This window comes from Saccopteryx leptura, chromosome 1, assembly GCF_036850995.1.
Source record: "Saccopteryx leptura isolate mSacLep1 chromosome 1, mSacLep1_pri_phased_curated, whole genome shotgun sequence".
Lineage (NCBI taxonomy): Eukaryota > Metazoa > Chordata > Mammalia > Chiroptera > Emballonuridae > Saccopteryx > Saccopteryx leptura.
The window spans coordinates 349088420-349101397 of record NC_089503.1 but is presented as its reverse complement, the minus strand read 5'-3'; the positions used below and the strand labels follow the sequence as shown (position 1 = coordinate 349101397).

At 40.0% G+C, this 12978-nt stretch overlaps 1 protein-coding gene across 8 annotated transcripts in view; it reads left to right on the top strand.

Moving 5' to 3' along the window:
• The first annotated feature begins 4159 nt into the window (after window positions 1-4159).
• MYO6 (myosin VI) overlaps window positions 4160-12978 on the top strand; it is a 108202-nt gene continuing 99383 nt past the window's right edge. For all 8 annotated transcript variants that reach the window (XM_066358994.1, XM_066358993.1, XM_066358991.1 and 5 more), the window contains exons 1-2: window positions 4160-4296; window positions 12063-12132. In XM_066358994.1, the coding sequence (XP_066215091.1) occupies window positions 4180-4296; window positions 12063-12132 (187 nt within the window). In that variant the 5' untranslated portion in view covers window positions 4160-4179. The remainder of the gene's footprint in view (window positions 4297-12062; window positions 12133-12978) is intronic.

Sequence of the window (12978 nt, the reverse complement as noted above, 5' to 3'; positions counted from 1 at the left end):
CTTTCCTGTCTGTCCCTCTGTCTGTCTCTGTCTCTTTCACTTAAAAAACAAACAAAAGAACTAGTCAGACAGTGGTGGAGCTTAGTCAAGCGTTGGTTTTAAGATCTTTCAACTCTTTCTAGTCTACCATCTCCTTTTACTCTTCCCAAACTGTGAACAGTTTATTCATGCACTCAGTGACTGTTGAGTTGCCTGCTCTCTGCTGGCCTTGGGGACACTGAGAGGACTGCCCTGATGGAACAGGAATGCCATAGTTAGATTTACCCTTCAGTAGGATTCCTGGTGATTTGTGCAGATTGGTAAGTGTAGAAGTAGGCAGCTAAGTTATAGAAATCCTGGTAAAGGCCTTCTTTGCTTTGACTGGGATGGCAGAGGAGAGTGGGGTGGGTGGATTTAAGATACCTGTTGGAGATAATGCCAACAGGTTTTGGGGGTAGTGGGGATATGGATTTGGAAGGAGCTGGAAGAATAGAGGATTTCTCCAGGTTTGATTTGAACTGAGTATGGTTGGTGCCTTTACTGATACAAGAAAGAACAGGCTGGGGTGGTGAACAGAGTAATATAATAATAGCAGTTTTACAGCTATTATTATATGCGTGAGGAGACATCCAGGAGGCAGTAAACATGTGGAAACTCAGTGGTGGTCTGGGGTGGAGAAAAATATTGGGGCATTACTGATATTAGGAGATATTTAAAGCCATGGGACTAGATATGATTATCCCGGGAAAGTGTGTAGGTGTGGTAATAAAAGTCTGAAGCAGTGTTTACAGATTCACTTCTGTAGAGAATCCTCATTTAATTTTTTAACTTGGAATTACATTTAAACCTAATAGCATTTGCTGCATGGGGAATGTAAATCACAGCATGTAGCCATGGCAGAGAGGACACTAACCGACAAGCATACTGCAGAGATACCAATAGTTAGCATCAGTGGTTGGGTTCAGATAATTTAACAACCAGCTCTCTGCCCTAATGACAGTTTTAAGTATAAAAAAGATATACGGCCTGACCTGTGGTGGTGCAGTGGATAAAATGTCGACCTGGAAATGCTGAGGTCGCCGGTTCAAAACCCTGGGCTTGCCTGGTCAAGGCACATATGGGAGTTGATGCTTCCAGCTCCTCCCCTCCTTCTCTCTCTCTGTCTCTCCTCTCTCTCTCTCCCTCTGTCTCTCCCTCTCCTCTCTAAAATGAATAAATAAATAAATAAATTAAAAAAAAAAAAAAAGATATACGTACTGAATGGTAGTTTATTATTTTATGCATTTAATACCTAAATAAGAATAAAAGAGGTACACAGAACTACATTATTATGAGTTTTAAAATATTAATGAAAAAAATATTAAATAATACCTGACAAAGAACAATAAAACTGTTATTTAAGATATTTCTAGCCTGACCAGGCGGTGGCGCAATGAATAGAGTGTCGGACTGGGATGCAGAGGACCCAGGTTCGAGACCCAGAGGTCTCCAGCTTGAGCGTGGGCTCATCTGGTTTGAGCAAAGCTCACCAGCTTGGACCCAAGGTCGCTGGCTTGAGCAAGGGGTTACTTGGTCTGCTGAAGGCCAACGGTCAAGGCACATATGAGAAAGCAATTGATAAACAACTAAGGTGTCACAACAAAAAACTAATGATCGATGCTTCTCATCTCTCTGCGTTCCTGTCTGTCTGTCTCTCTCTGACTCTCTCTCTCTGTAAAAAAAAAAAAAAAGATATTTCCATATTGCTCATTGTCCTCATTTGCAATTTTTTTTTCACCTATGGACTGAATGAACATCTCTACAGGTGCTTAGAATATACTATTGTGCAGATGAACATTAAAAAAGAGTAAGGAATGTAAATTTGTGATTTCCACATTGGGTGACTGCCTAGACTCTCACTTTAGAGAGAACCCTGATTACAAGTTTCATTTTAACAACTGGTTCACCAAACTCAACAAAAAATTAGGTATTGGTCTGATGAACCAGTATTAAGCTGCTGAATCTCACCACTGGTTAGCAGCTTTCTGATTGAATTATATACCAAACACCCTTGACTGACTTTTTTTTTTTAAGTGAGAGGAGGGGATATAGTAAGACAGACTCCCACATGTACCTCCAGTGGGATCTATCTGGCAGCCCCATCTGGGGTCCATGCTCAAATCAAGCTATCCTCAGCACCTGAGGCTGACACACTCAGACCAGCCGAGCTATCCTCAGCGCCCAGGCCAATGCTTAAACCATTTGAGCCACTGGCTGCGGGAGGGTATTAGAGGTGGAATTAAGCAAGACTCGTGGAGACAAAATACCTCGGCAAGGCAATTTAATAACTTCTGCAGAAGGACATGCTGCCACTAGTGAAAGCTAGCCAGCAAGAGCGCGGGCAGAGGGCGGGTTTTGTTTATATCTCTAATGCAGGCCCTAAGCTGGATGTTTCCCCATTGGCAGGGGCGTTGACCACACAACCTTAGTCTTCCTCGATTGGCTAGTTCAGATGGCCATGGTAAGGGGGAAGTGAGTGATGGGGATATCCTTAACTGGATGAGGGGGTTGGGGAATGGTCAGAGGAAACCGGATGACTGGATGTTGGGGACTGGGAACTCACTGCCAGATGAAGAGGGTAGGGGAATGGTTGAAGAAAGGATCATGAGGTAAAACAAGTCGTTTTTCCTTCAAGGACAAGAGGGAGAGAGGAGGAGTAGGAGGAGAAGAGAAGCAGGTGGTTGCTTCTCTTATGTGCCCTGACTGGGAATTGAACCTGGGATGTCCATAGCTGGACGGATGCTCTATCCATTGAGCCAACTGGCCAGGACCACCCTTGACTTTCATGGGAGACCAGAACCTAGAACATCAAAATGGGAAATCTCAGATTTGATTATGTTACATAAGAGGGAAGTTATGGCACATGCATGACTCTTTAAGTATAGATAAATAATGAAAAGTAAATTCCCATTGACATGCTAAAACTAGGAACATATGGTATTACTCAGTAGCTGATTCACTACATCAGCCTTACAGAATTCAAGCTAGGTGAAATTAAATATTTTACATGTAATTGACCCTTTCAGGTACTCTCAAAAGACAGAATTGTAAATATGCAGTCTGAGAATGCCAAACATGGAAGAAGCTGTCTGGGAACACTTGAAAAATTAAATCAGAATACATTATAGGCAGAAATCACAAACAATCCAAATGTTCATCAATATAGGACAACAGTTAAACAATTGCATAGTCATTCAGTAGGCTAGTACATACAACACCATGGCTGAGTATCACAAACATTCTTTTGAAAGAAAGAAGCAAAACACAAAAGCATATATCCTCTATGATTTCATTTAGATAAAGTTTAATGAATGGCAGAGACTAATCTATGATGATAGATTAGTGGATATTGTGGATATTGGCCCTGACACAAACCAGCAGGTGTCTGTGAGGAGTAGGGATTGACCAGAAGGCAGCATGAGGGAATTTCTAGGGTGATAGAAATGTTCTGTATTTTGATTGGGTGTCTGTTAAATGGTTATGTTCATTTGTCAGAACTCATCAACTTTTGTATACTTAGGATTTGTATATACTTTGTATAAGTTCTGTCTCAGTAAAAAAAATAAGAAAACAACAAAAACAGTATGCTGAGTGGTTCTGTGAAGACGTTACAGGGGTCACTTGGGTGAGGTGTCTCTGTAGTCTCAGATGGTCAGGGAAAGTTTCCAGAGGAAGTAATCTCTCAGATTTATCCCTTCAGGTCTGAAATGACTTACTGTCCAACTCTGAGCTAACTCAACACAGTAACATTTGTTCCTAGAATAACTAACTGTTTAATTTTTTGTGCAATCCAGAAAAGGGAGTGCTGTTATAAATCATGCTGGGACAGTAGGTAAAAGCTGAGACCATTGTTCTTTCTTTCTGTACTACTCAGCGTGTAAGTACTCTACTGAAGGAAGGCTGTAGCAACGCAGACGCAGACGGTACCTGTGGATAGAGCCGCCTCTGCTTGGTCCTTATCTAAAGGTGGATAAGAGCTGGGCAGGTTGCAACAGGACGGGAGAGGGGGGATTACCTGTGGGAGGGGTAGACATGTGTTTCTAGAAATTGCAGTTTACATGTTAATTTTTGAAAAAGATAGGTTATTTGTTTTTTTTATTTCCAAAGTTATTCATGTTGCTTTATTTGTTCCTTTGAAACAGGATACAGCTGTCTTCGAAAATGGAAGATGGAAAGCCCGTTTGGGCGCCGCACCCTACGGATGGGTTTCAGATGGGCAACATTGTGGACATTGGCCCTGACAGCTTAACCATTGAACCCTTGAACCAGAAAGGCAAGGTGAGTATCTCAGAAAGATTCCGAAATTTGATTTCTTTTTATGCAGACATCTCCCTTATCAATGAAGTAGATATTACTAGCACAGTGTAATAGTGGAAAGCAGTTTTCTGGTAAGTGAATCGTAGTTTTCTAATGAGTTATTTAATTAAATCAGAAGTACTTACCCTTGGGAGAAAATAGGACCCTGTGGTAAAATCAGACAGAAAGTGAGGGAGCCTTTTATTATCACATTTTGAAGAAAAGAAGATAGCATGATAAAATATAACACTCTTCTTTATACATAATTATGAAGTTATTAATAATGTTCGATTGCCAAAGGAGAGACATACAAGGCCTGGTGAATTTTATAAGAAGTTTATTTATGCATTTGTGAACAGATAGGATGAGACAGAACCTGAATTTTGGTGTAAGTCAAAACACACCCTAGCCTAAGTCACTTACCTATCCTAACACAGTTGTAAAATCATAATCTAGAACATAAAAACACAACTAAGCCACAGAAAAAGGAAAAGGACATAAGTAACAGAAAAAAAAGACAAAAATGAGTGTAAAAAAAATATTCCTTACCCTTATTCCTGTGGTTGGCTTGCACACTGGAGGGGGCCTTGCAAGGTGGGGGAGAGTGACCTATTGGGAGGAGGAAGCTGGAGAGGCAGGAGAACCTGCAGAAGGTGCTGGAGACACTGGGTCAGGTGAATCAGGATTGTCTAAGGAACATGCAGGAGATGCTGGAGATGATTCTACCTGTACTACAGGTGTTTCATCTCGAGAAGCAGTTGATATAGAAGGCACAGGATCTGTTGCAGGCCTTTCTACCCTCTTAAAGAATTACTCCAGGCTAGTCTGTAAATACAATGCTAACTGCATAAGCCAAAACACTCACATCTTAATTTTTTAAAGGTTTTTATGGGAGGGAGCATTGTAAACTTGGAACATGACTGTTATAACCCAAGGACCCACTGTATTTCTCACTGCAGGGGGAACATTTTTGTTACCTGTGGCAGTTTAAACAATGGGGGAGGTAGGGTGGCTCTAAGTAAAGAATGTTTAGATAAGTGATGGAGGTTGACTGTCAGTATGCCCCAGGGTGGGACAGGGGTTAGATACCAATCAGGAGAGTCAGGGGAACTGGTCTAGCCTGGGTCACCTGAAGCTCCGCCTGGCTAGTTGAAGCTATTGGTAAGGGGTCCTGGACCCAAATCTAAAAATTATAGATAACTATCTATCCCTCTCTCTGACTCTCTGTCTCTGTAAAAAAATAATAATAATAAAAAAATAAATAAAAAGTATAGGTAATATATGCAACATGTTACAAATCAAAAATATGAAAAGTGAATGGGATTATTTATCAAATTTTGCTTTTTGCTTTAGCTCCTAGGCAATTCTTTTAAGCTTTTTATTAATTTATTAACATGGACTTGGAATAAATTTATTTCTAATAAATAGAGATATTTAAGTTTTTTTTTGTGACAAAGAGAGAGACAGAGAGAGGGACAGATAGGGACAGACAGACAGGAAGGAGAGAGATGATAAGTATCAATTCTTTGTTGTGGCATCTTAGTTTCCTTAGTTGTTCATTGATTGCTTTCTTATACGTGCCTTGACGGGGGTGGGGGTGGGGGTGGGGTTCTCCGCTGAGCCAGTGAACTTGGGCTCAAGCCAGCGAGAGACCATGGGGTCATGTCTATGATCCCACGCTAAAGCTGATGACCCCACAATCAAACTGGTGAGCCCACACTCAAGCTGGCGACCTCGGGGTTTTGAACTTGGTTCCTCAGTGTTCCAGGTCAACGCTTAATCCACTGTACCACCACCACCTGGTCAGGCTATAGTGACAGTTTTTGAAACATGAAAGCATACTTTAATTTTGTATACATGTTATCTGTTTCCTTTTATGCTTAGACATAGATCAGACAGTATTACAAAGTGAGAGTTTGGAGATCAAATGACCAGGGGTCTCTTTCACTCTTTTTGGGGTCTGTAGAGTCTCTTTTTATGTGAGATCCTTACAATTTTCCATTTAATTAATATTTCTGTTAAGTAGGTCTTCTGACTAAATAAATTTGTTGATGTCATTTGTTTTCTTTGGACTCTGTGAATGTTCATGAATAATTTATATTCTGCTGACATAACTAATGCCATATGACTGCCACCCTTTTGTGAACCTTAGAGAAACAAGATGGTGGCCCTGACTGGTGGCTCAGTCAATGGATAGAGTGTCGGCCTGTCATGTAGTTGTCCGGGTTTGATTCTCAGTCAGGGCACAAAAGAGAAACGACCATCTGCTTCTACCCCCCTCCTTATCCCCCTTCTCTTCTTCCCTTCCCAGTTGTTTGGTCTGAGCTTGTCAGCTTTAGGCACTAAAAATAGCTCGGTACTCGAGCTTTGTCCCCAGACAGGGTTGCTAGATAGATGTTGGTTAGGCTGCCTGTGGGAGTCTATCTCACGCTCTCTCCTCCTCTCACCAAAAAAAAAAAAAAAGGAAGAAAAACAAGGTGGGTCACTTATGAAACTTTTTATAGAGAAAACTATGCTGTTACTGTAAACAACCCAGGGACCTGAATGCATAATATATAATGTAGCATGTTAGAAGAGGCCAGTTAAAGATACCCTCAGGAAATAAAAAACAAACTGTTTCTAAGTTTTTTCTCTTATTAACAAGTACCTATTTGTACTTACAATGCAGTACACATTAAAAGAAAATAAGTTCATTTCTTTTTATTTGTTTGAATTTATAGGGGAGGAAGAATTTTCCTCTATTAATTTGGGTCTTTGGCTGGGTCCAAGAATTAAATTGACATAAGAGATTTACAGTTAAAAAACATAATTTTTATTAAATTTTCACATGCACTTGGGAGCCCTCATAAGGGAATGAAGAACTGAAGAAGTGCCCAGAGCAGAAAGCTTTTATACTTTTTAGACAAAAAACAACTTGTGAAGAATTGATAAGACGAAAGGGCTTGGGGGAGGGGCAGCGCATTGTGGAGAAGTGCTCAGGAGGATGAGGGTCAGTATGACAGTTTGTCTGCACGGATTCCCTGGCCTCACTTCCCTGCTCCGGCGGTAAGAGTGTCTGCCTTCCCCTCTGGTACAGGGAGGACACCTTTCACACGGAGTTACATGTCCTGCTCTCAGGAATAAAAGGAAGGGTCAGAGTGCCCTTCTTGTGCACACTATTTCTCAATGCCTTTAACTCAAAATAATATCAAAGTAGCTTATTTTGGGGTGACAGAAATTTAGTGAGCCTTCTATTATCCTTCAAAGTCTTCTTTTTATTTTTTCTTTAACATATTTTGTAAGGACAGTAATTCAGAAAGCTGAAATGAAGTGAAAAGTATATATGCTAAGTTTGTTGTGTTTTTAGGTATAATTCTGTTATCTCCATCGGTGACAACAGTTCACTTCAAGCATAGAAGAAATTTTATTTATGGGTATATGCCTTTTTTACATTTTAAATATTTTATGTGCTTTCCCTATGCCTTATGAATATCAATCAGGTGCGCACATAGAACTAGTAAGAACACTTAAGATGTAAATGTGGATCTGTAGATAATTCCATAAACTAAAGTTGAAGCTTCTTTTCACAAGCATTTTTTGAGGGTTAACAAATTTTTGGTAATTGCTTTTAATCTTAATTTCCCCCTGTATGGTTAAAAGGATCCACAAGAGAAGCAATCTGTTGCAGTAATATAAGGTTATAGTAATTAAATATAGAGAAATATAGAAAAATATGGAAGATATATAAAAATAATTAGGATATAATATTAAAAGCAATTAAGGAAATTAAAGTTATGTCGTCTGGATAGGAATCAATATAGTGTGTACAGATATGATAAACAGACTCTGCCTTTCACGCAGGGCTCAGTGTGTGTGTGAAGTTACATATAGATAAGAAGTGGCTTGATGTCATAACTCTGTGGGTTGGTGTAGACAGGGGGCTTCCCTAGGAACATCTTAAAAGTGGCTTGATGTAAAATTTCAGTAGATTAACATAAAAAGGGTTCCCTTCAAGGAACTCCCAAAAAGTTGATTTGAGGTAATAATCCTATGGATTGACACCTGTTAGAAGGTGTTGGCCAGAAAAGGTACTAAAGCTAAGCCCCCCCCCCCGCCCCCTGCGGTAGTTGCCCAGACTCCAATGTTAACATGGACTGTCTCCACGCCCCTCTGACCAAAGACAGCTGAGAGCAACATGCTGTCGGGCCCCCTTCAGCTGTACCCAGGGACGCCAAAAAGATTTTTGAGTAATAAACTGCCTGTGTGATTCTTGTAATTAACTTGTGTGTCGGTCGTGTCTTTCCTCCGGTGGCAGTTGGCGTCGACACTGATAAGTAGAATCCTCATAGCCGCCTCAAGAGTAGTCTGGAAGAAGCTGCCAGTCCTGCTGATAAGCAGGAGTGTCCCACTGTGTGAAGAAGTTGAATTAGGGACACCTGATCAAGGTAGAGCTTGGGCTCTGCTGGGACACAATCTTTAGCCTAGATCCTTGGTCGGCAAACCCTGGCTCGCAAGCCACATGCAGCTTTTTGGCCCCTTGAGTGTTTAGCAAAGGCCAGTTTAGAAGTACCCTAATTAAGTTAATAACAATGTACCTACCTATATAGTTTAAGTTTTAAAAATTTGGCTCTCAAAAGAAATTTCAATTGTTGTACTGTTGATATTTGGCTCTGTTGACTAATGAGTTTGCCGACCACTGACCTAGATAATTCATGGTCTGGAGATCATCAGCTTTTATATATTAAGGAATTAAATGCATAAAGTGATGAAGTAACCAATAGTAAATTCTATTGCATGGAGGAAAAGAGAGGGCTCTGGTATTTGTGGAAACTTTCATAAAGGCGGGGACCTCAATTAGTCTTGAGAAATAAGTATTTGCTAAGCAAAGGGCTGCGGAGAGTGCCATTCCAGGCAAAAAGAGTACTGTGAACGACAACACAAAGCACCCAGCATCACCTGGTTCATGGTAGGGGCTTGATAAACACTATGGATGGGAAGAATAGAAGAGAAAGAGAAAAAAATACATAAGAATAAGTATTATGGTAAGAGTCTGAGAGGGCAACTATTGATTGATAAAAGATAAGACCAGCAAAATAGGGGAAAAAATATCAATCCTTAAATGCCATCCATATATTTAGGGCTTTAGCCTGAAGGCCAGTCTCATGCACATATAGAACATACAATCAATTTAGAGGTTCAAGACAGAATGAAAGGCATTAGAAAATATCAATATATCATATGGAGAATGTTTCATTTGACCAATTCTTTCATTTGAATGCACACATATGCATACCATACACATACTTGCTGACATGTAAAATACACACACATACTACACATACCTAATGGAATGTGAAACCTACTTCTTATTGAGGGTCACATTGGAAGACCTTTAAAAGCCATTGCTATCATCAAAGATATGTTCCTTACTAAAGTTAAATCATTCCCTCTTCTTTGTTCAACTGTATCAGCAAACTGATCTACCTGACTTGTCCTTCCTTCAAGGAGTGGTATGAGTTGTTACATGATCTTCTTTTGATAAGAGCTCTTCTAAGAGAAAACAGTTGCCTTATGCAGATTGTCTGTTTCTCATTGAGCAGGTAGAAAAGGGGAGATGATTGGGGCTGCTGATAATTTGAAGGGTGGAGGAGGGCAAGAAACTATCTTTTTTTGGGGGGGGTGTCTTTTTTTTTTTGTATTTTTCCGAAGTTGGAAACGGGGAGGCAGTCAGACTCCCGCATGTGCCCAACCGGGATCCACCTGGCACGCTCACCAGGGGGCGATGCTCTGCCCATCTGGGGCAGTGCTCTGCTGCAACCAGGGCCATTCTAGCGCCTGAGGTAGAGGCCATGGAGCCATCCTCAGCACCTGGGCCAACCTTGCTCCAATGGAGCCTTGGCTGCGGGAGGGGAAGAGACAGAGAGGAAGGAGAGGGGGAGGGGTGGAGAAGCAGATGGGTGCCTCTCCTGTGTGCCCTGGCCGGGAATCGAACCCGGGACTCCTGCACGCCAAGCCAACGCTCCACCACTGAGCCAACCGGCCAGGGCCGGGCAAGAAACTATCTTTTAGGACTGCTTACTAGTCTTTCAGCCCTTCTAACCTTCCCATTTTGGGAAGTTCGCCCTTCACCTCTTCTCCACCTGATACTTCTTTTATTTCACATGGCTCCTAACAGGATTGAAGCAACACCTAGAGTCTGGGGACCTGACCCCCATTGCCATGGCTGTGAAAGTGGGCACATAGGACTATGATGTTAGCAATGTTATTTCAGAATGCATTTTTCCTGTAGGATCATTATTATAATTTGTGAGTTGTTTTATATTACCATTAATATACTTAATGTATGTTATGAATTAGTTTTTTTTATTAGTTTCAATATTGTGATCTATTCTCTAAATCTTTTCACATTTATAACATTGAGAACAATGTACTGGATTCCAAATTATTAATTTACAGAGTATTTAGAGCATAACAGTGTTCTAATTTGGGTATGACTAAATTGAGCTGTTAGCCAGCAGCCTGAATTAACTCTGTAAAATATATTAGTGATCTTGTCTTATACTTGTGTGCGTGCACACATACACATATATGTATACATATACAAACCTACAAATATTTTACAATAATTGAACAATTTTTTCCTTAGAATTTTATTTGCTACCAGTGTAAACTTCAACCACAAAATAATTATAATTTCTTGAGAAGTATAAATTTATAGATTACTATTAGAATGGCATGAATAAAATATGATTCTTTTTAGATGTAATTTGAAATAATATCTCTTACAAGATACTACTATCTTAATTTTAGGATTTTATGTAAATATTTAAGTGATATAACAAATACAAACTATTCATGCATACCTATACTTTTATGGACCAAATAATTCTGATACTGTTTATATTTGTAGCACATGTAGCACTTGCATATTTAAGAATTTGTATCTAATGTTTTATTCAAATATCATTAATTAAATAGTAGTCGTTCTGTTGGTATATCTGATTGAGTGTTACTTTTTTCTTTTTAAAAACAAAATTGCCCCTGGCCGGTTGGCTCAGCGGTAGAGCGTCGGCCTAGCGTGCGGAGGACCCGGGTTCGATTCCCGGCCAGGGCACACAGGAGAGGCGCCCATTTGCTTCTCCACCCCTCCGCCGCGCTTTCCTCTCTGTCTCTCTCGTCCCCTCCCGCAGCCAAGGCTCCATTCGAGCAAAGATGGCCCGGGCGCTGGGGATGGCTCTGTGGCCTCTGCCCCAGGCGCTAGAGTGGCTCTGGTCGCAACATGGCGACGCCCAGGATGGGCAGAGCATCGCCCCCTGGTGGGCAGAGCGTCGCCCCTGGTGGGCGTGCCGGGTGGATCCCGGTCGGGCGCATGCGGGAGTCTGTCTGACTGTCTCTCCCTGTTTCCAGCTTCAGAAAAATGAAAAAAAAAAAAAAAAAAAATTGCTACATATATATACATTAAAATTTTTATTCTTAAAGAAGTTGTTAATAGTATACCATATAAGTGCAATATTAATACACTTTTATTTTGTCCTACTATAGATATTAGAGCATAGGGTTTTTTAAACTGATTTTTCATTATTGATTTCATTGTCATGAGTAAAATTATACTGTTTTTGGGTCAGAAACTTATTTAATAGTAGGATCATGTATTATATTTTAATGAGGAACATGTTGTTGCCATTATTACAGTGTATGCAATTAAACTTCTTTGTTTTTCTTACTATTTATATACCTCTAGTGTAATGAACTCTTGTTTTCTTTGTTAGACATTTTTGGCTCTCATAAACCAAGTGTTCCCTGCAGAAGAGGACAGTAAAAAAGATGTGGAAGATAACTGTAAGTATCCCCTTAAAAGTCATTCTCAGTACAGAAAAGGAAACTGTTCCTCCAAAAAAATTCATATTACTAAGTACATGATACTGGTTCAGAAGAAATATGTGGCCTTTTGACATAAAGATTCATGTGACCGGAGGAGCTCAAAAGCCCTAAATTCATCATTGTTTCACATTTGTACTTTGGTGAAAAGGGTCTCTTGAATGTCTTTCTAGTGTTATCTCAGTTGTGTAAAACTAGGGAATGGTAATAATTTACTATGAAGTCTAAACTAAAGATCTCTTGTTAATGGTTTTTGAACCTTGTCTAGAATCAGGTATTTATAGCAGTATATGTAGTTCAATAATTTAGAAGCTGAGTCAAGAGGACCCATTTAATGCTATTGTTTGAAGGAAACACACATTTTAAAAAACTGTTTAATACGTGCTAGTTGAAAAATTAATTCCAGAACATTATATGAAAATGAAACATTATTTTGACTGTAACTGTCTTAGCATGTCTCGTGGAAAAACTTTATTCAGTGAACAAGCCACATTAATTCTTACATTTTCAAGATTAAGTAGTAATCATATTTCAGTTTTTACTTGGCAGTATTTAAGAACCATGTCCAGTAGTCATGGATTTCATTAGATATCTGACGTTAAAAACTCTTCACTTGAAGAATACAGCTAAAATCAAGAAATGTAGGCCTTGGCCAGATAGCTTGGGTGGTAGAACATTGTCCCGAAGCATCGGGGTTGTTGCTTTGATACCTAACAGGGCACATATAGGAGTAGATTAGTGCTCCTGACTCTCTCTTCCTTCCTCTCTTGCTAAAATCAGTAAATAAAAAGTTTTTTAAAAAAGAGC